The sequence below is a fragment of the Mastacembelus armatus genome, chromosome 7 (genome assembly GCF_900324485.2).
Source record: "Mastacembelus armatus chromosome 7, fMasArm1.2, whole genome shotgun sequence".
Taxonomy (NCBI): Eukaryota; Metazoa; Chordata; class Actinopteri; order Synbranchiformes; family Mastacembelidae; genus Mastacembelus; species Mastacembelus armatus.
In genome coordinates, this window is record NC_046639.1 from 6,150,489 (window position 1) to 6,174,737 (window position 24,249).

General features: G+C 40.1%; 1 protein-coding gene across 1 annotated transcript; it reads left to right on the forward strand.

Moving 5' to 3' along the window:
• Nucleotides 1-222: 222 nt before the first annotated feature.
• col2a1a (collagen, type II, alpha 1a) lies at nt 223-21,886 on the forward strand. Its single transcript, XM_026331458.1, has 54 exons — nt 223-316; nt 2,244-2,450; nt 3,523-3,539; nt 3,674-3,706; nt 4,465-4,497; nt 4,691-4,744; nt 5,178-5,279; nt 5,453-5,530; nt 6,119-6,163; nt 6,302-6,355; nt 6,569-6,622; nt 7,000-7,053; nt 7,184-7,237; nt 7,351-7,404; nt 7,540-7,584; nt 7,715-7,768; nt 7,913-7,957; nt 8,063-8,116; nt 8,596-8,694; nt 8,789-8,833; nt 8,974-9,072; nt 9,161-9,214; nt 9,337-9,444; nt 9,565-9,618; nt 9,790-9,888; nt 10,064-10,117; nt 10,820-10,918; nt 11,165-11,218; nt 11,321-11,374; nt 11,515-11,568; nt 11,804-11,857; nt 12,221-12,265; nt 12,496-12,594; nt 13,313-13,420; nt 13,571-13,624; nt 13,789-13,842; nt 14,003-14,056; nt 14,743-14,796; nt 14,911-15,018; nt 15,135-15,188; nt 16,117-16,170; nt 16,281-16,442; nt 16,640-16,747; nt 17,003-17,110; nt 17,285-17,338; nt 17,476-17,583; nt 17,718-17,771; nt 17,882-17,989; nt 18,078-18,131; nt 18,731-18,838; nt 18,962-19,250; nt 21,071-21,258; nt 21,375-21,617; nt 21,740-21,886. Exons 1-54 carry the CDS (start codon nt 223-225, stop codon nt 21,884-21,886), a joined length of 4,473 nt encoding a protein of 1,490 aa, XP_026187243.1.
• Nucleotides 21,887-24,249: the final 2,363 nt, after the last annotated feature.

The following is a 24,249-nucleotide window of genomic DNA, read 5'->3' on the forward strand; positions in this document are numbered from 1 at the left end:
TACAAGGCACAGTGGACATAAAACCGCGGTGCTTGCCCTGACGTGGTGGGTGCAGAGTGCCAGCTGGGGCCCCGCGGTGGATTCCACTTAGATTTTGGAGGGTTTGACTGCATGGTGCCATAAGTCTCTGGGAACACACACTCAACACACCACTGACTGAAAGCCTGGTTTCCTCCATCCGTCCACTTCTCATCCAAGCTCCTGCATGTCTAATATTTAGACATGTTCAGCTTTGTGGACTCGAGGACTGTTCTGCTACTTGTAGCATCCCAAGTTGTTTTACTATCCGTGGTCAGATGTCAGGAAGAGGATGACCGTAAGTTGCTGAGTTTTTTATTTTTTATTTTTTATTTGCAAAAAACGAGTTTGAAGACACTGCTGAGGTTATTTATCTGATGTTTAAGAAGAATAGTGAAAAATATATTGAATGCAAATGGTGTGATGTCAAATTAAGAACAAGAAGAGTAAGCCAGTTTCATTATGTGCTATTTACAATGATGTAGTTGTTTCTGATGATATGAGTCTGTACTGACAAGCAGTCTGTCAATGGTCTTTCCAAGTGCCTGCATATGATAGGCTGTAAAGGTACATCTGTGTGGGATGGAGGACCAGGTCAACAAGTGTCCATTTGTCATCTCCTGGGACCTACTGCTCAGACTGTTGTGTTGTGTTTGCTCTTATTGCAGTACAAGATTTCAACAGAAAATCTGCTTAATGTGGGTTCCTGATGCTTTCCTTTTTTTTCTGCTATAAATGAATAAAAAGCACTTGTCAGTTGACAACTCAGAGTATTCTAAAACGTTAAAGTGATTTCAATAGTAAATAGTAAAGAAATGTAAAATAAACCTCTCCCACAGGGTTTAGCTGCAGCAGGTCCAGGGCTTTTACAATTTGAAGTGACAGGGTCAGACAGTGCTTGACCCCAGACTAGCAGGCTCAAAGGGTAGCAGGAAGACAGTGGCACAGATGACTGGGTGCACAGCAGGAGTCAACAGGTGACTGACATATAGTTGTATTTATAGCAAGATGGACATTACTGTCCTACCCTTCCTCCTTCCAGGACACCTTCCCCTGGCATTTATCAACTTTTAGCATTACATTAACATGTGAATCTAAGAAAAAGAAATAATGGATACAAAAGTTTCAGCTGGAAGTTGCCAAAGTCATTTCTGTTCAGAAATGAAACAGGTTTGAGGCATGTATGTGCCAACTATTACTTTCACAAATATACTTAAAAAACAAATAAAAACAGTAATTAGGCCCAGCCCTAAACTGTATACATTAAACAAATCACCCATTCTTAATTCTGCAAAGTGTTTGCACTGGCACTTGACACAGCTATGGGATCCAGATGGAGACATTTAGAAGAAACCCCTGTTTACTTAAGGCAGCAGCTTGTCAAATGGGCACAGTATCCCTGTAAGAGAGGTTCATTCATACGAGCAGCAGAACAGGCAAGCAGGTTAAATATCCTCAGCCCATGACTTTGAAATGCCTCAACTAGATTTTCAGACACAGCCATTCACTGTGGCTTTTGTTGACATTGCATTTTAAGCTGCTATAAATTCTCCACATAATAACCTGGAACTTTTTCTTCCCTCTAGCAAGAGTTAACCTATATTTAAAACTTGTGAGTTATAGTTGTGCTCCACAGCTACCTGTTTGTGTCACTGTATTTTCGGGAGCAAACCAGCATCTGACCATCAGTATCATAGCAACAAAGCTTCATGTAGTCACACTCATATCTTTCATTGCTTTGCTGTTCTGCTCTTTCTTCTTCGTTTCCTTCCGGCTGCTCCCTTCAGAGGTCGCCACAGCGAATCATCTGCTTCCACTTAACCCTTGTTAACCTTGTTAACCCTTGTTCTGCTCTTTGAATGTCACTTTTTGTACACTTTAAGTTACTTCATTAAGGCTAGTTTTAATTTAAATTAATGCTGTAGGACTTTTCCCTTCTTCCTTCTACATTCCTCCCTGTCACTCATTAACCACTCCTCCTCCATCTTACCCCCAAGGAGTTATTGCTCCTCCTATTTCCTCCCCTGCCCTTTCCTCCCACTTACATCCTCTTATTCTCACTTCCCTCTCTTAAAACAACATTAACATCTACCACACAAATCCACAATACTGTATACACTCCAATACAGCTTCCATTTTAACTAATCTTCTTAACCAGCCACTGTCTTTATATTGCTCTTTTTCCTCCTGTCAACCTGCAATGCGCCCACTGCTGGCCACCACAGAGGAGGCAGGTCCCTGCATCCAGGAGGGTCAGCAGTATAATGATAAGGATGTGTGGAAGCCAGAGCCATGTCGTATCTGTGTGTGCGACAGTGGAGCAGTTCTGTGTGATGAAATAATCTGCGAGGAGATCAAAGAGTGTGCCAACCCTATCATCCCATCTGGAGAGTGCTGTCCCATCTGCCCTGCTGATGCCACTGCCCCCATTGGTTGTAATTTATTTATTCACATAATCATAAATAAATTACTCTTTTAGCTTTGCATTTATCTCCCACCTGACTAACACTTCTGAATGGGGAACAGCCTTAGGATCCAAATATTCTGCAGTGGTCACTGATTATATGTCTAGCTGTAATTTCCATAGTTTTACCTGCTTTAAAAGACATGTTTTTATGATTTGACATTTGTAATACTGACTTTTTAGATGAAGACCCAGTCAGGACTTGATGTTTCCTATTCTGAAATTAACCTGTAGTTTCTTAGAGACCAGATAAGCAGCATTATCAGGATGACACCACTTCCCAGTCAAAGTATTTTCTGTGTGGGAATGGGTGGATCCTGAGATGTGTTGACTGGTTCTCATTTAAAACAGTAGAGATGCCTCTGCCTGCTTTAACCCATGTCTAAAATTATACCAACATTCATACTGAGCCCAAACTCAGTGATTAATGTGACTCATTTAGAAGTCTTAGACAGAGGAAGGGTGTCTCCAGGTAATCTAAACCAATGCATGGATGTATGAGGCCTCATGTCAGACTATATACAGATAAACATGAAAGTTAAATACCTTGAAAAGAGACACTGGTGTTGTGGTGTACTCAGAAAACTCCTGGCCCATGATAGTTTGAATGATTTCAGACATATTCCACTTAATTACTCATAAAAGGCTCATTGCCTTTGCTGAGACACTAGTTTTTGCCATCAAACATTACTGGAGATCACTTGGGCATTAATTAATGTCTCACACTGGCCAGAAACAATATCTAATAACAGAATAACCTAACCTTATAGCTTGCTTGTTTTTATTTACTAACAGTATGTTAACATTTTCTTCAATAATTGGATCCATACACACCTAATCCACGCTTGCTTCTGCATCATCGCTTTCATCATTAATATAATCTAGATGGGTTCTTTTCTTTGGTGTTCGGTGAATGGAGTCAATCACTTCTGACATTGTTAGTTCTCTTTGCAGGTCGCATTTTCAGATGAGAGTTACATGTCTCACTTTTAATGTTGCTTCCTTTCTTGTCCCCTTCATCAATCCATCTGCAACATCAGAGACAGTTGGCGCTAAGGTGAGGATCCATGTTGTGGGAAAATACTGACATCCATACACACTCATAAGCATCAAACATGAAAACAGCACCAGTCTCTTGGTTTGTTAGCAAAGTGATTGAAAGCACTGTCACTTTTTTCTTTAATCAATCAGGGCCAGAAAGGTGAACCAGGAGATATTGCAGATGTAAGTATGACTCCTCTGAAGTACATCACAATAAGTAATACAGTAGATAAAACTTCCCTCTCAACTACATTATATACAAACTCATTGGATCGGGGGTTCTTAGGAAGCTGCCATCCATTTACCTCTATGGTTACTATTTTCAATTTATTTATTTAAAATAATTATCAAATGGAATCAGTTTGTTTTCTATCTTGGCAAATGTCTAACACGAGCCCATTAATTTGCATAATAATTACCAATATGTGCACATATTTTTTTGCTTTGTTGAATTTCGCAACATTAATATTGGCTGTTTGGTAATCTAGGAAACCCAGAACAAGTATCAATATAAATTATAAATATAAATATAAATTCTGTTTATTGCACTTGTCCTGGAGTTTAAACATGTCTCCTAAAGGAAGCTGTTCTTAATGTCAAACTGGACTCTATCAAATGAAGAAAAACCCTGCATTCCTTGGACATAATGAACCCAATCAAATCCTCTTAGATCCTCTCAGAAACGTTGCTGCAAGTGCACATGTCAGGTCAGCCAAAACATGGGTTAAAAGGAGGTAATGTTTTTAGCAAAACTCTTTCTGTCAAACGAATCATCAAGTTTTTAGCTTGATGTCCCCCTCCTACAAAGTTGGAATGTACTTTTCTACTTTTAGCTGTTTAGAAGCTGGCACAGTGGGACACTGCATAACAGACAGGTCTTGTAATAAGGACTCATTTACAAGAACAGCCATTTCAGCCATTTCATTTTTATCTTTGTGCAGGTTGTAGGACCAAAAGGACCACCAGGGCCTATGGTAATAATCAAACTGTTCTATTCATTTTATTGAGATTTTTAAAAATACAGAAAAATACTTAGCATGCTTTGCTACACTTATTTAAGCAATGTTTGATGAGGTTGTTCACTGGTGCACAATTCTTGCTCTGAATAGTTTGAGCCCTGCTGTGAATCTTCGTATCATACTGAGACAACCACTTTTGTTTGTGCAGGGCCCCCCAGGTGAGCAGGGACCACGCGGAGAAGCTGGAGCTAAGGGTGATATGGTAAGGAGCAAAAAAACCAGCATCTATGACTACCTACTCAGTACATCATTTCTCTCGCATTAATGTCATGATATGATCACAGAATGTGCCTTCAAAAGGCCATCACATATTGAGCAACAGCAGTTCATCATTATTAGAATTGAATCACCAGTGTGTTCTGTATAGCTTGATATTTCAATCTCATTACTACTGAAGTGTGAAAACATCAAAAATCTAATCACGCACATTCCATGAAGCTGTTTGGGTTATAATCAGAATTAGTACACTGCAGAAAGACCAGAGGAGGAATAAAATACATAACCCAAAATACAGAATGAACCTTGTTAGTTAAAATAACCAAGTGTACAGCAGATGATCTCTGACCTGAAATCTTCCATAACTCTTTTGGTAACAGGTGACTTGGAGAAAATGACCATTTTCTCCTTTTCCCTAGGGAAATCCTGGACCACGAGGAAGAGATGGTGAACCTGGCATCCCTGGAAACCCCGGACCCCCCGGTCCACCTGGACCACCTGGACAACCAGGGCTTGGAGGAGTGAGTTTCTGTAACACATAGCACAAACAACACTACCTGCATGTGAACATGTTTCTTTCAAGGTAAAAGTCTGTGCATCAGATAACATTTTGATTTGCTGCTGTGTGCCCAGGTAGCTCAGGTGGCATAAACTACATAAACTGACTGTGTCTGTCTGCTCTGTGTTTTTACAGAACTTTGCTGCTCAGATGGCTGGAGGTTTTGATGAGAAGGCTGGAGGTGCTTCAATGGGTGTGATGCAAGGACCAATGGTAAGTGGAGTTATATGTTAATCAGCAGATCAGTAATCAGTAAGAGTGTGTGTGTGCTTTCTGCAGTGTAGACAACTGATTTGCCAGAGCAACAAAAATTTACTGGCATTCGGCCTGTCATGGAGTTGCTGCTACATACCAGTAATAAAAAATATACTGTAAACGTTGGCTTAGCTGAATGCAATGCTGCCACCTGGTGGCTCAGTAGTTGCAATTCAATAATTTGGGCTGATTTGTAATTTCAAAGTTGCTGTTGACACTAAACCTGAGTCATATTTATTTGTATTTTTGGGTATGAACCTCTTTAACATATTTCCTAAGAGCAATATTCATAAACTATATTATGATTTATATAGACATACAGATTGATTTTCTTTTAGGTTTTGCAAAGGTTTTGTAGAATAGATGTTTTAGGGCAATATCAATTTTAAATCTGAGGGATATGTTATTTAAATCTTCTGAGCCCAAAATAAAGTTATCACTCTCTCAGTAGCTTTGAATATTGAGTTCATTATTCCAGGTATCCAATTAGTTAAACTGTGATTTAAAAAAGCTAATTTTTATGTATGTCTTATGTGTCTCTTGCAGGGTCCTATGGGTCCTCGTGGTCCCCCTGGACCTTCTGGATCTCCTGTAAGTACATACATTACGACACTACATCATGATGTGATTGATCATTATAATCAAATACATACTGTGGATATATAGAGAGAAGAATTGTTGGCATAAAGGAATATACTCCTAAGACTGCATTGTCATTTGCACCTGCAGGGACCACAGGGTTTCCAAGGTGCCCCTGGAGAGGCTGGAGAGTCCGGTTCAGCTGTAAGTAATAACTATACCAAAAGGCACCTGGCATCCAGACTTCATCATCACATTTGTGTTACCTATAGGGTGTACCAACAACACCTACTGCCATGTTCATTTTAAGTTTATTGCTGTTTATTTTACACATTTAGCAGTGTTTATAGTTTGCACCACCTCTCTAGTTGTTGTTATGTGGATTAAATCAGTAGCTATACCTTTGCTTTACAACAGGGACCAATGGGACCTCGTGGGCCACCTGGACCTTCTGGAAAACCAGGAAGTGATGTAAGCACCAAAGCTTAATCTACATTTGAAACCCACTGCTCATTAAAAGAAAGCAAAACATGTCTCTACACTGAGGTCAAATTCCAATGCAAACCACAATTTAATGAACAGAGTAGGAAAAAATTTCTTGCTCTTGTTTCACAGTGACTTAATCAATCCTCCCTTATATACTTGCTCATAATACACTACATGAATCAACAGGAGGCACTATCTATCTCTTAACAGTAGTGATGAATTGATGACATCATCAAACATCGGCTGCATGCTGAAAGAAGCATCCCATCATAGTAAAGTACGGTGGAGATACATCTTACCGTGCAGCTACTGTACACCAACTACTTCGATCACTAATTCTTTCACTTCTCGTTTGTTGCTAGGGTGAGTCTGGCAAACCTGGCAAACCTGGTGATCGTGGACCTGCTGGGCCTCAGGTGAGCAAATAATAATTGATCAAGTGATTATTTCACACTTAAATGCGGAATGCTTCAAAGCTCAGGATTAAAAGTGAAAATCAAAAAAAAGAAACAAAAGACAAATTAATGTTTTTTGTTTTTCTTTCAGGGAGCACGTGGATTCCCTGGAACCCCTGGACTTCCTGGAATCAAAGGACACAGGGTGAGTGTTTTAGCTTTTACTGCTAATAGCAGCTCCTTGTAGCTTCTCATTAATTTCACCTGAGGACTGACTGCTGTGTGAGTCCTGATGAAGACCTTCATGTTTCACTGTAGGGTCATCCTGGCCTGGATGGAGCTAAGGGAGAGAGTGGTGCTGCAGGAGCCAAGGTAGGCTCACCACATTATCATTTGTGACAATATAAATTTAAACAAGTTAAATTAACAAATTACAGATTTCTGTGGTTTTATTTGCTTTTCCAACCTACTTCTATAAACTCTTCTGTTCACTTCTGTTCCTGTCAGGGTGAGTCTGGTGCCCCTGGTGAGAATGGTGCTCCTGGACCAATGGTGAGTTTCCTGATTTTTATTGTTCTTCTGCAAACAGAAAAAAATAGCTGAATTATTGCCATGTTTAATCTATTTGCTTCTCAATATAAACTGGTCATGATAAACTGATCAACTGTGTCCTCTGTCATAGGGCCCACGTGGTCTGCCTGGTGAGAGAGGACGCCCAGGAGCTGCTGGTGCTGCAGTGAGTACCAGTGTTCTATCTGCTTCAATCCACTGGGCAGAGACACATTTTACTCTGCAATTTTGAATCTGTTTATAAAACTGAATGTCATGGTGTCTGTATTATGAGGCACAGAACTGACAAATCTGTCTTTTCATTTTTCAGGGTGCCCGTGGAAATGATGGCCTCCCCGGTCCTGCTGGTCCACCTGTATGTATCATAGTTCAGCATCTAATTCTTCCATTTCATGTTTTATTTAATATGTTATTTTATCAGACATGAAACCTCATCTGCAGATTTCTCTTCTGCCCACAGGGCCCTGTTGGTCCTGCTGGAGCTCCTGGTTTCCCAGGATCCCCAGGAGCCAAGGTCTGTAAGACTGCATTATCATAAATGAATATTTCCCCATAGCAGGCTTCAGTTATTAAAATAAAACAATAAAAGCCTGGTTATTGTCTATTAAACTATTTATTGTTTTTTACTTTACCACTAGTTAAATTCCCACAGATTTCTATAATAATTTCTGGTTGATGTAGATCCTGTAACATAAAACATCAGCTTCAGTAGTGTCTATTCTACAAAGAATACTATGATATTTTTGTTCAGGAGGAACAAGTTGCAGTTTCTTCTCATATCCCTAAAATAAAACTCTATTATTAAATCTGATATGCAGCCCTGTCAATTGGAGACATACTGTGTTATGAGAGAATGATTCCTTAGACAGGTGAAAAACACATTATCTCAGATTGTCCAATACTGAGATACAAATATTGGATATAGAGATTAATGAAAAGCAAAACAATTTTGTTTTTCCACCTATAAATGATAGATTTATTGTGTCCTGCCAGGGAGAAGCTGGTCCTACCGGTTCCCGTGGACCTGAGGGCACACAGGGACCCCGTGGAGAGGCTGGTACCCCAGGATCTCCTGGACCTGCTGGAGCATCGGTTTGTCATCACTTATCCTGACACTAATTACTCATACAACATTCATTCTAAAAATATTTTTGTTGTTTATTAATTTTTAATTCTGTCTGTGCAGGGTAACCCTGGTACTGATGGTATTCCTGGAGCTAAAGGATCTGCTGTAAGTCTGCTCTCTCTCTCTTCACATAATTTTAATCCTATGTTACCTCATTTACTCACCTTATTTTGCTTTATAATTTATAATGTTAGTATTTTACTTTATTCTTGTCTATCAATCTTATTTATCTTTCTTCCATGAAGGGTGCTCCTGGTATTGCTGGTGCTCCTGGATTCCCTGGTCCCCGTGGCCCACCTGGACCACAGGGAGCTACAGGACCTCTGGGGCCAAAGGGACAGTCTGTAAGTCACTTGGGAATAAGCTAAAACTACATAAAACCTTGTTTCTTATTTATGTTGATTGATTACTTGTTGTTCTTTGTATGTGTAGGGAGACCCTGGTCTTCCTGGATTTAAAGGCGAAACTGGGCCCAAGGGAGAGCTTGTGAGTTGCTCAGTTTGTTTTTGATTTCAGTGAATTTTTGACCATATATGCCTTAACCAGTGGGACATGTCTACTAGATTAAAATAAAGAGTAGATTTACTAAGATACATACATTTTTCCAGGGCCCTGTTGGTCCTCAAGGTGCCCCTGGCCCTGCTGGTGAAGAAGGAAAGAGAGGAGCCAGAGGAGAGCCGGGAGCTGCTGGGCCAATCGGACCACCTGGAGAGAGAGTAAGTATTACAGGATGTACAATAAAATTGGTAGAAGGTGAAGAAATTAAGTGAATGAGTTGTTTCTATTTTATGCCTATACCTAATCAAAGTTGTGTTTCTTTCTGTGATCTTTTTCAGGGAGCTCCTGGTAACCGTGGATTCCCTGGTCAGGACGGTCTGGCTGGTGCTAAGGTGGGTCCTGGGTAAAATTACATTGCTAACTTGGACTTGGATCAAACTGATTGGAGCTCACAGGCTAAATCTGTGCCCTTGGCTTTGCAGTACGACAAAGATGCTGCTATGATCACAAAATAATTTGCAAATTCCTATTTAGCAGGCTGATATTTACAATGTCTTCCTCAGGGTGCCCCCGGTGACCGTGGTGTTCCTGGTGCTGCTGGCCCTAAAGGTGCTACTGGAGACCCTGGACGCACAGGAGAGCCTGGTCTCCCTGGAGCTAGAGTGAGTTCTTCATTGTCACTTATTCGCTGCTCATAATTAGACAGATAAGGTTGCAAACTTCTAGTTTTTGTCAAACCAGATGGATATTGCTTGTGACTTAATTTGATTTTTTGCTTTGTTGAGGTTTTCCTGACTTCCTGAATAATGCTGATGATCTCTAAAATTTCTGCCATAGGGTCTTACTGGCCGTCCTGGAGATGCTGGTCCTCAAGGCAAAGTTGGGCCCACTGTGAGTGCAGTGCTGATCCTTGGACACGATGTCTTATCATGGTTATGAAAAGTGCAGTCCATAATTTCTAAAACAATACAAGTCAATAAAAAAATTCAAGCAAAATATTTTATCATCACTAAACCAAAGTTTACAAGAAATCTGATTCATAATTTGATGCATTTTCATGAAAGCAAATTGTACAAAGTGTCTTAATTATGAAATAATACATTCCCTTTTATGTTTACAGACCTTAAAACAAAAAATAGAGGGGCTGGCCTTGTAATTATGGGCTCTCAGCAGCATTTTAACACAAAACAACAACAGTGTCTTACAGCACAATAAAACTACTGACACGTAAAACTGCAGATAACATCTGAACTCAATAAACAAGACACTGGATTCACCACATTTTCTGAAATGAAAGCCTATTATTGACGTTTCCCTGTTATATCACATATTTAACACTACACATTGTTATCTTAGAGTACAATTGATGAGTATAATTGCACACTATGTAATTGTAGCTACAATGGGTCCATATAGCTGACAACTCAACAATGTACATGCTCTTCAAGCAGCCGCAGTGTTTCACAAACAACTTTACAGCCTTTTTTCAGGGTATAATCATAATTAGCACATGCTAGTTTTCAGTTCCAAGTTATAATTTGTAATCTTTCATCTCAGTCCTGATGTGGGATTTTTACCTTGTGCCTTTGACAGGGTGCCCCTGGTGAAGATGGTCGCCCAGGGCCACCTGGTCCTCAGGGAGCCCGTGGACAGCCAGGAGTGATGGGATTCCCAGGACCAAAGGGAGCTAATGTACGTGTGTGCAGGCTTTTATAAAGGATGTGTTGGGGACACTTTACTATTACACACATGTGCATACAGCATTTTTTATACTGATTAATATGCGCTATTGTACAGCTATATCCATATTCTTTGGATATATCATGACCTGGATGATCGAGAATCTCATGTCCACAAATTCAGGATTTAAGTAGCCAGATAACACTACTGTCATTAAGCCTGTTGTACTCGATCTTTAATGTGATTTCTCTTTAACAGGGTGAACCTGGAAAGCCAGGAGAGAAGGGACTTGTGGGCCGTCCTGGTCTGAGAGTAAGTCACGTTTTTGCATACTTTATCTACTTCCAAGCAAGTAAGTTCATCATGTTCTGTCTCCAGACCACTTTCATAATGTAAGTACGCCTCTCTGAACAGGGTCTACCTGGAAAAGATGGTGAAACTGGTGCTGCTGGACCTTCTGGACCTGCTGTGAGTATTTCATTGCAATTAAATTCATCTGAAATTTCATAAAATTTTAATTTTCATTAAATGAAAATCACTTACACTTAGCTGACAGTTGCCATGTGCCTTTGTCATAAACTGATCAACTTTGTTTTGGGCTTTCATAGGGACCTGCTGGAGAGAGAGGAGAACAAGGACAGCCTGGACCTTCTGGCTTCCAGGTGAGTTACGGTATTGATATATCCCTAAATATCCCTGTAAAACCAAAAATAACAAGGCAAAGCTTGAATACTAATATGAGCAGATATCAGTATGTATTAAAGATACAAGAGCAACACACTTCACAGTTCTGGACACTTCTGTGTTATTCACAGTCACCCCAAAGTCAATAACTCTGTCTGGCGATCTATATTTACAGATATCATATAAGATAATCCTTTTGCTGTTGCTTGATAGGGTCTGCCTGGACCAACTGGAGCCCCAGGAGAGTCTGGAAAACCTGGAGACCAGGTGAGTTGTTGGTTTCTCTTCGATAAAAAAAAACAAAAAAACTCTTCATCCCTTCTGACATAGACTACATGCCAAACTAATGGTATTTTGAGTAGCTTTCTGGTAAAATAAATATGCTATGTGTGACATATATGTGTGGCAACATGCCATAAGACTAGAAATACAAAAAAAGCTGTAAATAGCCTCTGGTTCAAAAAGGTAACAATAACTTGGTATACTTCATATTAAAGGCTGCTACAGTTCATTCAACTAAGCATCAATATAGAGTAAATATCACATTGTACTTAAATGTGGTACTCCCTGTTGTCATGTGCCATTATACCTAAATCTGGAATAAAAGTGGTGTATCTCTACTCTCTGTAGGGTGTTCCTGGAGAGGCTGGAGCCCCTGGTGCTGTTGGACCCAGAGTGAGTTTCAATGTTCAGACTTTGTGTTTTAAAAAACATATTAGTATTTACACAGCCAGTTATGACTTTCATTTTGTGTTCTACAGGTGATACATGGATAATATGCTTCATCTACATTGGTGTTTTATATGAAAATGCAAGCACTTTGTCGTCCTTGCCTCACATTATTAAACAGTGTTTAGCATTTCCTGTTTCTCCTATTGATCCACTGTGCTTCTGTTTCCTAACAGGGTGAACGGGGTTTCCCTGGTGAGAGGGGTGGTGCTGGACCTCAGGGACTTCAGGGACCACGTGGGCTTCCTGGAACACCTGGAACTGATGGACCAAAGGTCAGTGGATGACTCAAACTGATTTACGATATGAGTATCCTCTATGCAAGATTATTAAGACAGGGGTACTGGTGTTTCAACTATTCCACATATCCAGTGACCAGTCCAGAGGTCACTGTTTCCAGACGAAAGATAGTTGAGGACATAAATAACAACCTGTAAACTACAGTTAACAGTCTTGCATAAATACTTCAGGTTTTGTACAAATTAAATAAGTGAAATGTAAGATGTTAATTAATGGGCTGTTTGTAGATTTTGTTGCCAGGCAGCTGCTTCCTATTGTTTACATGCTCTATGCTAAGCTAAGCTAATTGACCGCTGGTGGCAGCTTAACATTTAATATGAGAGTAGTATTGATCTTCTGCCCTAAGCGTCAGCAAGAAAGTGAATAAGTGTTTTTCCCATAAAGTCAAATTAATTAAGATGAAATGTGCAAACAGAAATAACGATGACCATTCTGGTTTCTTTTTCCTTGGTGAGCATGCTGAACTCAAACCTGTAGTTTTGGTTCTCACTTTCTGAGATGTGACATGTTATAGATGAATGATGAAACTCTTTTCACAGCGTTTATAAAATGATGTATGTATGGTACATCTCTAGCACTGTCAGTAAAAAGAGAAGACCAGCACATCATCGCAGGTTAATTTAAATTAGTTCATAAGAAATGAGCAGACATGAAAAAAATACACTAACAGCTGATCTCCTCATTTTAATTCAGGGAGCTATTGGACCAGCTGGTGCTTCTGGACCTCAGGGATCCCCTGGCCTGCAGGGTATGCCTGGAGAGAGAGGAGCCGGTGGCATCCCAGGACCAAAAGGAGACAGAGTGAGTAGTTTCTTGGAAGTAGTTGTAACAGGCTTTTTTTCATTATAACGCATTACCTTCAAGGGTGAAACGGTACATTTGAATAAAGCAGATGTCATGCTTTGTAGTTTCATGTGTGATTAACACGCATCTTTCTTCTTTGTTCAACAGGGTGACAATGGACAAAAGGGACCTGAAGGTGCTCCTGGAAAGGATGGTGCCAGAGTGAGTTCAAAATAAATCCTTGCTGTCTTATTCTGTTTAGTCTGTTATTACAGAATTACATTTTTAAGCAGGCATCAAAGGAAAAGAAAAATTGTAAGATTTGATATTAGATAAACTCTGTTCTCATCCTCTTATCTCTCCATCCATGCTTTCTTCTTCCTCAGGGTTTAACTGGACCCATTGGTCCACCTGGCCCAGCTGGACCCAATGGTGCTAAGGTAAGAATAACAGTGCTAGGATTTGGATTGTAAAAAGGATAATAATCAGCTGCGTTTAAATTAACTTAGTTGGGTTTACTTTACCTTCAGTATTGTATGTTTGCTTACTTGGTAGGTTTGACTGATTAACATTAACATTTAACATTTCTCTCCTCTACAGGGTGAAACTGGATCTAGTGGACCCAATGGTGCTCCTGGTGCTCGTGGTGCTCCTGTAAGTGCAGTATCACTTTTTCTCATATTCTGAGGGTCATATTTATGTGTCACTGTATGCAGTATACACCAGAAAATAATCAGCTGGTGTGTGAGAAGGGGCTCAAAGTAATGGACTTCTGTCTTAATAAAAGATCTAGTGGACACAGAAGCATGAATATTTTAATGTTTATCCATTTTGTGCGTTCTATTTTTATAATATGTCCTACTTATATATCATATTTAACTTGATTTGACTACAAATTGAGAAGAAACGTGTTTACTCCAGATGTTTCCCATTCAGAATTATGTAATATAAATACAAGTCTTGGCTTTAGGTAAACTGATTTAGATTGTAAGAGGTAAGGCTAAGGAGTTTTCATAAAACTGCTGAGAACAGTAACATAGTGGTGAATATGAAGGGAGAACAGGATTATGAACAGATTGTACAATACCCATGCCATTTTGTTTCTGTGCAATTACCTATTAACATTTCTACAAGTTATTCTGGTTTACCAAGAATCCTGTATACTGGGAAATGGATGTGGAGATTTTGCAAGGCTGTTTTTATTTTTAACAAAAGCCAATAAACACAGTGTTTCAGACAGTTTTTGAAACAATACTAAGTAACTAAAATCACTGAGTAACTAATATTACTCTCTCGACACACGCTTGCTCTAACCATCAACCTCTGCTGTCTTCTTGTAGGGTGACCGTGGTGAGGGTGGTCCTCCTGGGCCTGCTGGTTTTGCCGGACCACCTGTAAGTAAAGTCAATGCAATAGCTTTTGTTAAAATGAGATGCTGGGAAAATGTATTTTTAAAAATTGTCTTCACTAATATTGTGTCAATATTATTGTTTGATTAAACTATCTAGGGTGCAGATGGTCAGCCTGGTGCAAAGGGAGAGCTTGGTGAGGCTGGACAGAAGGGAGAGGCTGGTTCTCCTGGGCCTCAGGGACCATCTGGGGCCCCAGGACCTATGGTGGGTATTTGACCTGAAAATAATCCTTTCAAAAGAGATGCAGTATCTTAAGTGAAATCTGTGCTTTTACATTCAGTAGAGTGCAATATAAACATAACTAACTGCTGTTTCTCTAGGGACCCACTGGTGTAACTGGACCTAAAGGAGGCCGGGGTGCTCAGGGACCTCCTGTAAGTAAATAGTTTTGGCACTTTGAGCAAACTATCATACATTACTTCAGCTGAATGCACATACAGACCATACGCATTACATTACAGTTTTAGATTTTGAGTGAGTCACTCATCGATTTATTGATTTATTCTGCTGCAACAGCAATGAGCATGTGTATGGCATGAATCATATAAAGAATTGTGTGACCCAACATCACAGTAACAGATTCTGACCCATCCCAAGCTCTCAAATAAGGTCCAATCTGATGCTGTATGATAAAAATATAGGCTGAACACAGTAAAATCAGCCAATATCAACAACATCATGTTGGCTTCAAAGCTGCTTGTTAAACCAAGTAGCAGTGATTGGCAAATAAAAGCCAGCATGGTCCCATAATAAAGGTTTTCCCTTTTGTTTTTTAAAACCTTTATAAGAGTTTAAAATAAATTCTATGTAAAAATACACACATAAGGTTTGTGTAAATTCTGGGTGATATGTGTCTTAAACACAAATAAGTAGCAGTGATGATTTTTATCTATGACAACAATAACAGTAATTTTATTAAACAATAAATGAAACAGGCTAGTGTTGAGTATGTCTCCTGCCTTGTAGTGCAACACAGGACATGTTAGCCAAATAAGCCTTACATAAGACAAGCTGCTGTAAATGCTACAATATACACTTGTAAATCAGGTTTATTCCTATATGAATTTAAATGATCTAGTTCTGCATCTCAACTACACCTGTTAATCTATGCTCTTCCACAATTGAAAAAGACACATAGCAAAGCGCTGCCACATAGATTATTTTGATCCACTTTAGTGTTTTTGCATATACTGTGAAATGCATAACTTGTATTTGCTCAGTATTTCATTGTATAACATGGCATGACATCCTAATACGACTTAACTTATTGATGATGATGAGCTCTTTTGTTTTCTTTGACAGGGTGCCACTGGTTTCCCAGGTGCTGCAGGCAGAGTTGGACCTCCTGGTCCTAATGTGAGTATTTCCTCAATAACAAATTCCAAGATGAGATGAGCATGTTGAATCATTTGTGTTTGTGTCCTTCTGCCATTATTCACTGACATCTTCTCTTTTTCCCATCACAGGGTAACCCCGGCTCTACTGGTCCAGCTGGTGCAGCTGGTAAAGATGGACCAAAGGGTGCTCGTGGTGATCCCGGCACCCCAGGAAGACAGGGAGACGCTGGCCTTCGTGGACCTCCCGGCCCACAAGGAGAAAAAGGACAACCTGGAGAGGATGGGCCACCGGTGAGTTTGACTTCTAACCTCACACAAGCCATTTAATAAATATCACTGTAGCTGTGGTCTGAAACAACACTGCCTCAATCACCTGCTATATAATCACAAACTGTACTCTACTGGCACAAGGAGATCTTCATACTTTGAATTCAGGCAGCTAAATGAGAACATTTCATGGCTCAGTCTTCTCCTTCCTGATGGTTTAGGGTGCTGATGGGCCTGCAGGTCCTCAGGGTCTTGCCGGATCCCGTGGTATTGTTGGTTTGCCTGGTCAGCGTGGAGAGAGAGGCTTCCCTGGTCTCCCTGGACCTTCTGTAAGTGATGTCTTGAATGTATAATTTTCATTCTCAAGGTGTAACCTTGTTGGTAAAATGACTACTGAAAGTTAGAAGTTCTGGGCCAAAGGAACTACTATAATATTGCTATGCTATATTTAAGCTGTTACACAAACTGAGACTGAAAAGGAACCCCTCTACCTGTTGTATGTCTACAAGGTCAGAGGATGAATGCAGTATTACTGCCTGAATGTAAACATGATCTATATCTATACTATTCCTGTCTGTTCTTAGGGAGAGCCTGGTAAACAGGGATCCCCTGGTTCTGCTGGTGACCGTGGACCTCCTGGACCTGTGGGACCCCCTGGAATTACTGGACCTGCTGGAGAGCCTGGTAGAGAGGTCAGAATTAAAACAATAGTAACAATACAAAAAAATACAAAACTTCTGATCATTCACAGTAGCAGTAAGTTAAACCATGGGCAAATGTACAATACATTCAACAAATACCACTTTCATTTTGATCTATTAAATGAAATGCATGCCTGATCATAACAATATGTCTCTGTGTTTTAGGGTACAGCTGGATCAGATGGACCTCCTGGTAGGGATGGAGCTGTTGGAGTCAAGGTAAGGTCAAGGTCCAGCTTAACATAAAACTTTGAAACTAGCTTAAAAAAATCACACTTATTGACAAAAACCTATTAGATCAGTCCATTTGCAGATACTCTTGATATCCTGAATCATCATCCTGTATCCTCCTGTAGGGAGAGCGAGGTAACACTGGTCCTGCAGGTGCCCCTGGAGCTCCTGGTGCCCCTGGTCCCCCTGGACCTGTGGGACCCCTCGGCAAGCAAGGAGACAGAGGAGAAGCTGTAAGTACCACACTGCACTGTAGGGATTCCAGTCACGAAGGCACAGTGTTGAGTACTGATTTATATTTGTATATTTGGGTACTGATTTATATTAGTATGTAACCAGTCATAACAACACTGATTTCTTTCTTTAGGGTGCCCAAGGACCTGCAGGACCCGCTGGGCCTGCTGGTGCTAGAGGAATGGCTGTGAGTATCGTTATCTCTAATTGCAGTTTTTTTTTCATTCAATTTAGGTAATTAAAAGTGCCACATTTATGTAGCCATGAATTTTGATACATGAAAAACCTTCTCTTTAGGGACCCCAAGGACCACGTGGAGACAAGGGAGAAGCTGGTGAGACTGGAGAGAGGGGACAGAAAGGTCACCGTGGCTTCACTGGTCTGCAAGGTCTTCCTGGACCTCCTGTAAGAAATATAGATCTAATATATTCTTGCTGCAGTAGAGTTTTCTATCTATGTTTTATGTTATCTAATTTGTCTTTTTTTCTTTCAGGGTCCTGCTGGAGATTCTGGATCTGCCGGACCTGCTGGACCAAGCGGTGCAAAGGTGAGAAAGAAGGAAAAAAAAGGGAAAAAAACCTCTTACTATTCCCATCATGCAGCTTTAACACCCAACATATATGATAATAATGAAGGGCACAGGTTAGTCTTTTTGTAATTCTCCAATCAACTGACGAAGATGGGGACAGGAAAACCAACGTGCTTTAATTACCCACTGCTGTGATAAGATGAGCAGCTGAGGCATTTTGTAATTACTCTCTGCAAGGAAAAGAGGCAGACAGACAAGGTAGACCATGATTTGTGAAGCCACTCCTGCTGAGATCGGAAATGGACTTCAATATCTATTCTAGATTAGCTAAGCACTGTGCATGATAAGAAAAATGAAGGGAAATGTCACCATACAAATAATCTTCACACATAATAAGGCAAAGGGTCTGTAAGTGATTGGACTACTGGAGAGACACTGCTGCTGCATTTCAATTGCTTCATTTAATTTTTTTTCTTATCCCAACTGTATAGTGGATCTTAAAAACACTATAGTTCTACACTTTGAAAAGAATACAAAAGTTCAGTAAATAAAATAATTAAAATCTATTGATATATATTCTAATTTTTTATCTTAATGCTAACGCACCGTGTCTGTAGGGACCACCTGGACCAGTTGGACCTGCTGGCAAAGATGGATCTAATGGACAGCCTGGCCCCATCGGACCTCCTGGACCTCGTGGACGTTCTGGAGAAACTGGTCCTGCTGTATGTTCCAAGTCCTTATAAAAACAACCACAACCATAACAAGCTTCACACCATTCTATTTAAATGCTATACTTCATTGTGCATACCCTCCTGATCCATATCCTGCTTTCGCCCCTCCATCAGGGTCCTCCTGGTAACCCGGGACCCCCTGGTCCTCCTGGTCCTCCTGGCCCCGGTATTGACATGTCTGCCTTCGCTGGTCTGGGTCAGACTGAGAAGGGCCCTGATCCTCTCAGGTATATGAGGGCTGATGAGGCCTCCAGCTCCCTGAGGCAGCACGACGTTGAGGTTGATTCCACCCTTAAGTCCCTCAACAGCCAGATTGAGAACCTGCGAAGCCCCGATGGCTCCCAGAAGAACCCTGCTCGCACCTGCAGGGACCTAAAATTGTGCCACCCCGAGTGGAAGAGCGGTAAGTAGGGAGAGGAGGTGAAAGAGAAAAAGAAAGTAAAGAAGTTCTAGTGATGTGCTGACCTTTTGCCTTAAAATGTTACTAAAAAGAAATGCACTGTTGTCAGTGTCAGTTCTTTTAGACATTTTTAAAATTACCCCAAAATTCTTATGTTCTGTGTTGAAAACAGTTACATTATATCTTTTTGTGTTCTAAGTATTGACCTAGAAAAAATGTTCACAACCAACTTAGTAATCAGCTAAGAACTCACATAAAATCTGTCTATTCTTAAACCAGATTTAGCTCAGATCACATGTACAGACTGTACTTGGCTGACGTTAATGTTTTTGGCACCTGTTATAGTCATGTCAGTGAATAAACTTTGATAATTCAATTCAATTCAATTCAATTCAATTCAATTTTATTTGTATAGCGCCAAATCACAATACAAATCATCTCAAGGCACTTTACAAAAACTAAAACTAAAAACCCAACAATTCCCTTGATAACTTCGTAAAACTCCCAGCATAGCTCCACGAAAGTCCTTCTATGTTTGTAACATCTGGATCCCAGTGCTGAATTTCACTCAGTCTCAAAATAACATATCACTTACTTGTATTGAATTAGACAGACAACCAGTTTTAATATGTTATTATACCTTTCTATTTCATTTAATAATTTGTAAAAGTTTCCCTGCTTAAATACCAAATGCTGAAGGTAATTTTCCCTACCAAAGACAAGAGGCAGGAAACCATGGAAACATTCATAAAACCTGTGGACCAAGACAGGAACCGTATTATCATTGTGAACTGCAACATTATGCAGAAGCTGTCAGTAGTTTAAATATCTTGGGGCTGTGACAGATGGGCACCTTAACTTCCCAGGGCATACCAACTACATTGTGAAGAAAATCACCCAGAAGATGTATCTAAATAGGAAATGAAATGATTTTAATGGTGGACAGCCGTTGTAAATGGTGCTTAAGAATTTTTGGTTTTTTGTTTTTCAATGTACATAGTATGGAAATCTAAATGTTGGGACTGAAATTGCAGTGGATAGTTAAAACAGCTAGCAAAAATTAGGGGAAAACCAATGTTGCAACCAAGTGACAATTATGAATATAAATATTAAAGTTTCTTCTTAGAAAATGCAATCAGGATATTGAAGTTCACAAAACCTAGCCCTTCCCTCATTTTATCAGTTTTTACTGTAATATTTTTATGTTGCTATCTGTGACCCCTGCCCTATACTGCCTGTCACCCTATATTTTTTATGGTATTTTAATGCTGTGGTGGGGCAAGATATAATTTTATATAATATGAACAATAACATTCATAACGTCACCTAAAAATAGCAACAATCTAATATCTAATATCCATAGATTCCCTAGAAGTAAATATACATTCTTTTTAGGCCTGGCTCCTTCCAGAAATGCAAAGCATATTGCTGTTAGTTTCTCATTAGGACTCTAAAAGGGTCAGTGTGTAATATTTAGAGCAATCTATTAGTGGAAATGGAACATAGTATTCTTAAACATTTTATCATTAGTGTGTAATCACCAGGAAATACCAACAATTCAATTTTTTAAATCTTAGAATGAGCCTTTTAAATCTGCATAGGGAGCAGGTCTCCTTTCATAGAGAGTGCCATGTTGTTCCACCATGTTTCTACAGTTGCCCAGAACGGACAAATCAAGTACTGACTTAAGTGATTTTCCTTCAAAATACATATTCAACTGGATATAACTGGTATGAGCTATCCAACAGATTTGGTGTCTGTTTTTACAGTACAAACTATGTGACAGTTCTCTCCTTATTAACCCACTTTTCTCACCTCTCCAGGAGACTACTGGGTTGACCCCAACATTGGTTCCACGGCTGATGCCATCAAGGTTTATTGTAACATGGAGACTGGAGAGACCTGTGTCTACCCGAGCATCGCCAAGGTACCGCAGAAGAACTGGTGGACCAGCAAGAGCAAGGATCGCAAACACATCTGGTTTGGAGAGACCATGAATGGAGGATTCCACGTGAGTTCCTTTTCTATATTACTTAAGATCTTTCCCTGAAACAATACTGTTGAACCAAATCATGTTCAACTTTAATGCTACTAATTAACTCTTCCACTGGTTGTCTGGTTCTGCAGTTCAGCTATGCTCAGGATGGCCCTGCTGCCACCGCTGCCAGCGTCCAGCTCACCTTCTTGAGACTTCTGTCCACTGAAGCATCCCAGAACCTCACTTACCACTGCAAGAACAGCATTGCTTACATGGACCATACCACAGGCAACTTGAAGAAAGCTTTGCTGCTGCAGGGCTCTAACGATGTGGAGATTCGTGCAGAGGGAAACAGCCGCTTCACATACAGTGTGTTGGAGGACGGCTGCAAGGTGAGTGCACACAGCTGATACACAAAACCAGGAAACATCATCATCATCTTAAGTTTAATGTGTGTATAATTGTCATAATGTCGTCAGATGGCTGTTAACACTTCACCATTTTCAACCAACAGAAACATACAGGCCAGTGGGGCAAGACTGTCATTGAGTACAAAACACAGAAAACCTCCCGTCTGCCAATCGTGGACATTGCTCCTTTGGACATCGGAGGAGCTGGCCAAGAATTTGGAGTGGATGTAGGCGCAGTCTGCTTCTTGTAAAGTGGAGTATCACAATGGCCCCCCAAATACCGAAAACTCAACCATGAATCATTACACTCACTTCCACAATAAAGAAGACTGGAAATTACAAAAGAAAATTGTTTTTCTTTCACAACGAAGTGCTCTCCAAGTTGTACTCCCTGGATGTTAGCACTGAAGGGCACCGGCAATATCTGTACACCACACCAGCATTCTCTGTCAGCCCGCTTCCTGAGATCCAGTCATGTTTCCCATGGCTCACTGTTGACAGGAATGAGTCAGAGCTAGGAGGAAGAAGGACCAAGCGAACAAGTTATGGAGAACAGAAACATGACTTGATGTCATTTATTTATTGTCCAATCTGAATGGGCAGAGTTGAGGTAGGACTGGGTAGGTTTACTTTGTTAAGACAAGCCCCCCCCCTTTCCACTACAGAACAGCTGCACAACCTCTATCCCAGTCCTACTCCACCTCCCTCCCCTTTTCCCTCCTGACATACAAATACATTTTGAAGCAGATAAGACCAAAAGAAAATTCTCAGTAAGTAGGCTAAAATAAAAAATCCAGGTGCTCCAGGCCTGTACATCACGAGCAGGAGTAAAACCTTCACTGTGTATTATAAAGCCTTGGTTCTATTGTTGTAAAAGTCTGTTTATAAACAACCAGATGGTTTTATATATATTTCCACATTATGTGTGTACATGTGTCTATATGCACACCAACACTTTTTGGAAAGTGAGTTTACATTGGGATGTTATGATTCAGTGTCCTGGACCCCTGGACTGCCCATCAGAAGAAGGCCCCAGCTCTCATCCAAAAAAAAGAAAATTAGTTTGAAAGAATTTGAGGGAAATTTGTTTTGCTTTTTTGATGTTTAAAGCTACCTCACAATGATAAACAACGTGGAGTTTAAATCTGAGCTGACCATAACATTAGGTTTCAGGTGGATCTAGGGCTGAATGGCCATCTTTTCTTTGGGTTGCTCTCTCTTCAGAAGGTGCTAATAATGAGTTCTGTAATTCTCCACCAAATGCCCCCTGATTTCCACTACCCTCACACCACACACTCACACTCCACCAGGGAGGGAGGGTAGCAGTTGGGTAAAGACAGGGCAGACTGAGGCTATTTGGTGGCCTCCTCAAGTCCAAATTCCCAAGAAGCTGAAGGAGGGACTCTGAGGATGGTCACTCAAAAACATTTAGGGTGGGTTGTCTGTGTGTGTGTGTGAGGGCGTGTACATTTTTTAATTAATTTTATGACCATGATCATTTTTGTTTGCTATGTTGTTACACTTCTAATGGCTGTAAATTGGAAAATAAAAGGAAAACCAAGTTAAGAATGACATTCATTTTTGAGTTTTGAATAAAAATGGAGTGGGGATGTATTTCTTTCAACAGAACAATGAGTGTGCTTAAATGTTTTTGTTTTTTTTGTTAAACGTGTTTCCTGAGGTCAGTTACTCTGATTGTGTACAGTCTGTGCGTGAATGTGTGTAAGTTTAAGGCTGTGATGAAAGTGTGTATTTTCATATGACAGAATCTTCTAACAACAGGAACAAGAGTACTGTATTTGTTCCACAGTTTCAGGGTGGGGTTGAGGATAGTTTGCTCCTCTTTGAGCTAATAACATTTTGTTGACTGGAATCAAGCATTTTGTAGAGTAGTGATGCATCTCAACAGCTGCATCACTACTCTTCTGTCCTGAGTAATAAAAGTTTGACTTATTCTTATTTAAAATCCAATGTGCCATTACTGGAAGCAAATACTTTAGTTTAGATATGGTCCAAGTTATTGTTCTAAAACAGGGGTCTCAAACTCCAGTCCCTTAGGGCCACTGCCATGGTTCTTTTCCAACTATCCCTGCCCTTTCAGCTTCTGATTGGCTAAACACACCTGATCAGCAGTGAGTAGGGCAGGGATAGTTGGAAAATGAGCAGGACAGTGGCCCTTGAGGACTGGAGCTGAAGACCCCTGTTTTAAAAGATACACACATACACTGAGATCATTTGGAGAACTGTCACAGATGAGTTTGTTATTTGAGAAATAGGTATAAACACATAGTTTCGTTTAATTTTTTTGTTTCATTCTTGAGAGGTTTAGTTCACTTATTCTAAAACTAATCACGTATTGTTTTACAATCATGTGCATTTTTTTCAGCTGGATAGCTCATCCAGATCTTTTTTAAGCTGCATTTTGAAATCACTTCCTATAGTGTGACACAGTATATAACAAACAACTACTTAAAAACAGGGCAGGAAGGACTTCTTTGGTTATAGGTGTCCCAGGTAAATTCTTTTAGCCTAAGGCATAAATGCCACATTACATCATTTCCTAATACTTTTTCATTCAAACGGTTTGACAAATAAGAAAGCAAACAAGTCTAAG